Source organism: Hydra vulgaris, chromosome 13 (assembly GCF_038396675.1).
Source record: "Hydra vulgaris chromosome 13, alternate assembly HydraT2T_AEP".
NCBI classification, from domain to species: domain Eukaryota; kingdom Metazoa; phylum Cnidaria; class Hydrozoa; order Anthoathecata; family Hydridae; genus Hydra; species Hydra vulgaris.
In genome coordinates, this window is record NC_088932.1 from 58,553,610 (window position 1) to 58,560,596 (window position 6,987).

Here is a 6,987-nt window from a genome sequence, read left to right on the forward strand (position 1 = left end):
AATCTGTTTAACTATCAGGAAGAGTATGGCCATTATACTCAATAATCAAATTAGAGTAAGATTTCTTTGCAAATAACTCTGCTTTATTCTGGGTAGAAGTACAAAGATTAGACCCATAAATTTGAGATTAAATTTTTTTAGTTAATGAGATTGTTGAAGACTAACCAAAAGTCTTTACAACATAACATCTGAGATAAGATACAATATTTAGCAAAATGAGAATAACAGAGCTTATTATCAGACATGACTTTTTTTTTTATTGGCTTCTTGCAATAATAAAAGGACATTTGTTCTTAAGAGAGACGTTCTTGAAAAAAAGATGAAAAAAATGATTTTATGATTTTTTTTTCATCAATATTTTTACTTTCTTTGTTGCTCTTATTGTTGAAAGCAGTATTTAATATTGATATTTAATATTGTATAAATATTCATGAATAATAACAATAATAATTAATGTTTAATAAAGCAACGGCTCAATATGGTGAAAAATGTGGAGTAGAATGAGGCTTGACTTAAAATTGGTGAGAAATAATAAAAGCTTTCAAACTTTTACTCCAGAAGGAATAAAAACTTTTAAGTTGCACTTTATGCATACATATTATGGATATAAACATATATTTTTGCTATTTGTTTAGATGCTAGCATACAATATCTTTTCATTGTTATATAAGCTTTAGTATTTATATTGTGTTGTATTTGCTGAAAGAAAGATCAGATGGATGTGTGGTGTAACTCTAGCAAGACAAGAAAAGGAGGCATAATTTAAAACAGATTAGAAAAAATGTTTTATTGAACAACATTTATTAGAAAAGATTAAAGTACTTTAGGAATCAGCATGCAGAGAAGTAGCAGCTTCAGTAGAAAACGGTAGTGGTAGAAGTAAAAAACTTAAAGAGAGTGCCTTACATATTGTATGAATGAGCGCTAGTTCAGAAAAAAGTTGTGATTGTTTATATTAGAGAAACAGCATAAAAGAAGAAGGCTAAAGCCTGATGGTGATGATGATGATTATCATCAGGCTTTAGCCTTCCTCTTTTATGCTGTTGATAATGGTGATTATGTTGATCATGTTAATATTAATGATGTTTATTTATGCATATATATACAAAATAAAAAATGAATTTTGAATAAAAAATATATACTTAAGAATGTATAAATGTTTATGCAGCCCCGGTCACAAACCCGGCCCCGACTATATTTTATCAAACCTGGCCCTGACCCCAGTCAAATATCAACCTTAGTCACTTACTTATGACCTGATGTCGACAAAAATTTTTTAAGGTTAGCAATAAATTGTCTACCTTATTTTTTGTTATATTTCCTTGGGCTTCCAATTAAGATAAAAAGTTTCTAGATAAACAATTCATTAATTGTACTGATAAAAGAATTCGTGTTAAAAAAGAATTAACTCTGAATTAAGTTTGGAGATGAATTCTCATTCAGTTTAAATTTATGGAAGTTGCAAGAACCTATATTTATAATTGAACAGTAGGTTATTATCAAAGTTGTAAATATTTCCTGTTTGAATGGTTGTTATTGAGTTAAAATATTGTAAAAATGAAGCAAGTGGATGATATCTACTCTTGTGTTATTTTTCTGAGTTCACCTATAAGCTAATTTAAATATTTCCATTAAAAAAGTGAAAATTTATTTTGCTCAGAATTCTTTTTATTAGTTGGAAAATCAGTTCTTCTGTATTTTGTTGGAAATCAGATCCTGTGTATTTTTATCAAAAACAACTTGTTTTATGTGTTAGTATTGATTGAAAAACAAGGATCAATAAAGATTGTCATTAATGTGTTAGATCTATTAACATCATAATTTTAAATAAGGCACAAGAAATATTCCTAGGTTAACAAGGTTATCATATAAGTTTGAAATGTACAGTCGAATCATCACTCCTTTAACTTAACCAACTAAACTTAATTTTGATCTTTTGACTACAAATGCATTAAATCATCCTTGGATTAATATATGACTGCAGTGTACTTACAGGGTTCGTACTGTGCCTGGAAAATTAGTTAATTTTTGACTAAAGTCATGGAAAACCTGGAAAAGTCAAGGAATTTTTTTTTCTATAGATAGTCAATGAAAAGTTAGGGAATCCTGATTGAGAAGTTACTTGTTTTACAATTAAGCTATTATATTTTTGTTGGTGCTACCCATTTATTTTTTCTAAAACTTGTGTTTTTCTTAGTGTTCATTTTTAGTCATTCTTAATAATAAGACCCGTACTAACATTTATAATAAGATTCATACTAACATTTATAATAAGATTCATACTACACAGTGTTATAAAATGGGTTCTAACCTTGACTTTCTGACCCGAGAAAACCCTTTTGTGGAATGATAGCCCACACTATGGGGATCACTTGGATATAAGTATTAAAATCAGATTACAACATCCTGGCAAGTTATTGACTGGGCCGTACCGAACGACAAAGACGTGGGGGGTGGGGGTGGAAATGAAAAAAACAAATTTTACCGACAAGATTTTTTTTTTTTTTAAGAAGCCAAATTTCAGTTTTAACCGACATAAACCATAATTTTGGAGTTTTCCGTCAAAAACCGACAGAATATAGTACAAAATATAGGTTATTCCAATAAATATGAACTAGGGAAACAAAAAGACATATTCTGAGAGTTTATCGTGTATCTAAAATAAAAATTATGCTTTAAAATAAATATTCTAATACAAGAAAAAATCATTCTAAAATGGCTCTTTTCACAAGCAATGTTTACTATTAAAGTCCACAAGGCAGCATTGCAACTTTTTACTGTATTTAGGATGATGGTTGGGTCGTTTGTACCTTTGCCAATGCACTTGAAAGTTGTGATACATTGCCTCTGTTGCTTGTTCTGAGTAAAGTCTGAGAGCTTGGCCGTGTTTGTCAATGAAATCTTTCACATGAAAAAATACAGCATGAACCTTGGGTGTCACAGAAACATTTTGCAGTGCCACATAAGCCACTCTGAAAGCTTCAATTTTTTGTACATAACTTGGATCAAGAACGCATCCAAAACAGGCAGACACTACTGCATTGAATTTTCGAAATACATTAACTAATGGTATTGCAGCATAGCATGAGTGTTTCTCGACAATAGATTGAAGAAGATCAATATTTTTTAGCAGCTTCCTGCACTCATTTCCTGCAAAATGCCCTCCATGATAAGGCTGTTGTTTAATGTGCAGTGAATCAGTCCAAAGAGTTCCTTGAGGGAAAACTTTTAGTAGGGCAGCAAAGAGATGATTGAAAACACCAATAAGGAGATGCAACTCCATTGGCGGTATGAAGTCCAAAACTAATGTGCCACCAGCAAGATCAAATACAGGAGAATGAGCAACATTCATGTAATCACGAGCTCTTTTGATGTTTGATCCTGCTGCATTGAAAAGTGAGACATTCTGATCAAGAGATTGGAAAGTTCTTAATTTTCCTTGATTTAAAAGGTCCTTTGCACTTGACTCACACCAGGTGCAGGGGTGTACACTTGAGTGTGCTTGGAGACCACAAATTATATTTGCCAGTTTTAGGTCACAGGACAAAACAAAATCTTGGTCTCTCATATTGATCAATTCGAAAATTTGAGACACATTTGAGTAGTTTTCTTGCAGGTCCTCAGAGACAGCAATAATAAGTTGCCGCTTAACTCCAGTGTCCTTGAAAAACTTGTTTGTGCAATTGAGTTTTGCTGGGGGAGTGTTAGGTTCACGATTTAATTCAATAATTCCAAGGCTTACTTTCAGGAATCCTCCCCCACCGTCAATTCCAACTTTCACAATATGATTGTTTGATGTGCTTCTCATAGAAATGAGTTCATTTTTAAGCTCTTTGAAGTCCTTACAATGAATGACCGTCCTTCCACATCCAGCATGATCTTTAATCAATGAACTCGTGAAATGGTGAGAAAGCTGCTTACTAACTGCATCAAATTTTACAGCATAGTTTTTCTCAACAATATGTTGTGAAGTTGACTGATTAATTGTAGCAGCTAGTCTCTTGATGCCATTGTTTGAAAGCCCTGTGTTTGCCTGAACTTGAACAAGTTCTTTTATACTAATTGATGGGTTTGGAGGAAATAGTTTTCTAGCTGATGAGGAACCTAAAATAAATGCAGATATTGTTTAATTTCGAAATTTCTTAAATATCGTTTCATGAAAGTTAAACTTTTACCTGGCATTATTGGAAGCATTCTTCCACCTTGTGGTTGACTCAATCGAACAGTGCCATGTGGAGAAGAATCCTTACTTGAAACAACAAGAGCAGCAACTCGTTCAGATGCAACAGGATCCTTGGTTGCAACAGCAACAAGGTTATTTCGCAAAGTGCCCTTTGTGCAATGATGAGGTAATCCTCTTCCAATAATTGAAAAACAGTCAGAGCATCGTTTTTGGCCAGTTGAAGATGGAGTATTTTGTGCTGAGCTCTGCAAAAGCTGAGTTTTCTGTTGACCATTATTTCTCAGTCACATTGTGTGTCTCTAGTTTGAGGTCGAATTTTTATAGTCTCAAAATTGTAAAGTGATGGGAGATAGATGTGTTCTCCAGAATCCTTTCTTCTTAAACAAGAACGACACTTTTCACAAATTCCAAGTGGAACTTTGTCATTACTAAAATCGATCCTCTCATTGAGTATTGTTTGGCATTTTGCTTTTAGGAAAGGTGTCAGTTCCCTCTGACATTTACTGAAGCAAAGAAAACAGACAGTTTTCCTGCAGTCTTGGTGGTTTTTTGCTGTATTCGGCATTTTTTTGTAAAATTAGATGTGCGCAGTTTTGCTCTCGTGAATAAAGTAAATAAATCATGCCTTTTTCCGAAATTTTTATTTTCCCGAAAATTTCCCGAAATTCAAAAACTGTCTTATTTTCACAGTTAAAAATAATTTTTATGAAAAGTTAAACAGAAAAACAGAAGAATAAAAAAATATTATATTTGTTTGGTAATAAAGGAAGCTTATCTTCTTGATATCTTTTAATTTTTCAACTTTTTTTTATGTTTTCATAAAACATAATGCTCTTTATGCTACAGTATGTTTGTTTACTTGAATTTAAAATTATATCTTACTGTAAAAATGCAAAACAAGCTGTCATTTCGAATGTGAGTGTAATCAATAAATTCAGAAAATTTAAACATCAATAACTTGCCAGGACGTTGTAATCTGATTTTAAAACTTATATCCAAGTGATCCCCATAGTGTGGGCTATCATTCCACAAAAGGGTTTTCTCGGGTCAGAAAGTCAAGGTTAGAACCCATTTTATAACACTGTGACTAATAACCAACTTAACTAATAGCTAAGTTTTATAAGTTTTGTCATTCAAAGCATGTACTATTTTATTTCCATTACAATAGATAGTAATTTTAAACATTTTATAAAAACCATTGTTGTAAATGGTCAGGGAAATTAATCTGATTTTTCAAAAAAGTCAGGGAATTTTATATAAATATTTGGCTACGAACCCTGAACTTATGTTGCTATTGGTACTGGCCAATAGATGAGAAAGTAGTTTCAAAGACTTTTGGATTACTAACAGATAAGTTAGGAAAGTATGATTGTTACAAAAATGCGTCTAGTCCATGCCCGTTAAAGAGAAATTTAATGAAAACTTTTCACTGTAGAGCCGTCTTGAAAAAAAAACTGTTATCTTTCATGGCTGTAATTGTGGTGGTTTTGATGGACCCAACAAAGTTTTTATTGGGCACAGTTGGACCATCAAAGATCTATTGATAAAATGCCGCTTCATTCTTCATTTAAATATTTGAAATTTATTGAATCTTTGAGGAGCTTTCAAGGAAATAATTTTTAGTTTTATAACTGTTTTTTACACATCGAGCATTCAATTCACCATCCATTAATGTGAAAATGGGAAATTGCTCCCAGTTAGAGTTCTTCTCTTCTTAAACAGTTCTTTCTCTTCTCGTCATGATTTTTTGTGAAATTTTTTTGTTGTTAAATTTGCCTTCAAAAATTAATTTAAAATAGTTATAACAGTAATGTCTAGAGCATTACTATTATATACTTTTTGTTGATGACCGAATTTTTTTTTATTGAAGATAATTCTTGTAAATAATTTAATTAAATAAAGTTTGTTTGTTTATATTTAATAATTTATTTTTCTTTAGATTTAAGCGATGACGTTAACTTATTCATTGAAAGTTTTTATGAAAGTCAATCGTCATTTACTGATGAAATAAAATCGTTTGTCGATAAACGGCAAGGGTGGAGTATTTCAATTGACAATGGAAAAACTTCTTACGAAACTTCTTGTGAAACTTATTTCGTAAATCATTTCATTAAATCTGGTAGAAAGTTATTTTCGTTGTATGTTCGTAAAAATATTTTAAGTGATGAAGAAAGAAATCTTTTAATTCAATGTTCGACAAATGTTCGCGTAGTTGACTTTAATCAACCAATTAAATTTAAAGGATGGAAACCTAAACATAAGATTGAATGGTTGTCAGTATACATTTCCCTTAATTTATCGAAGAAAGATTTTGAAGAAAACTTCCTCCCGTGGATTAATGTTTGTGAAAGATTAGATCTCTCCCTTCACAACGACATTGATTTTATTGAAGGTATTTATGAATGGATTCGTTACTTAAATATCAAGAAAATATCGATCAAGTACCGTGAAAAAGAATTTCATAACGTCGATAAATTAAAAAATTTTATAACACGGAAAAATGTTTAATACCATAAATATATAAAATGCAAATGATAATTTTAAAACAAAAAATAAAATATTTAATTTATTATTTTATAAATAAGTATGTTTTAAAATATGCGAATTTTAATAATATCGTATAAAATTTAAGTTGAAGTTTGAAATAATCATTAATATTAAAATATCCATCAATTCACTTTAAAATATAAAATACAAATAATACATTAAAATATATCAATATAAATATAAATTATAATATATCAATATAAATATAAATTATAATATAAATGATCTATTGTAATATATATATATATATATATATA

The 6,987-nt window shown here is 30.4% G+C and overlaps 1 protein-coding gene across 1 annotated transcript in view; it reads left to right on the forward strand.

Moving 5' to 3' along the window:
• The window catches only part of LOC105843164 (uncharacterized), a 61,798-nt gene extending 55,062 nt beyond the window's left edge, over window positions 1–6,736 (forward strand). Inside the window, exon 7 of the mRNA XM_065815038.1 lies at window positions 6,123–6,736. Coding sequence (XP_065671110.1) covers window positions 6,123–6,691 — 569 coding nt within the window. The 3' untranslated portion in view covers window positions 6,692–6,736. The remainder of the gene's footprint in view (window positions 1–6,122) is intronic.
• Window positions 6,737–6,987: the final 251 nt, after the last annotated feature.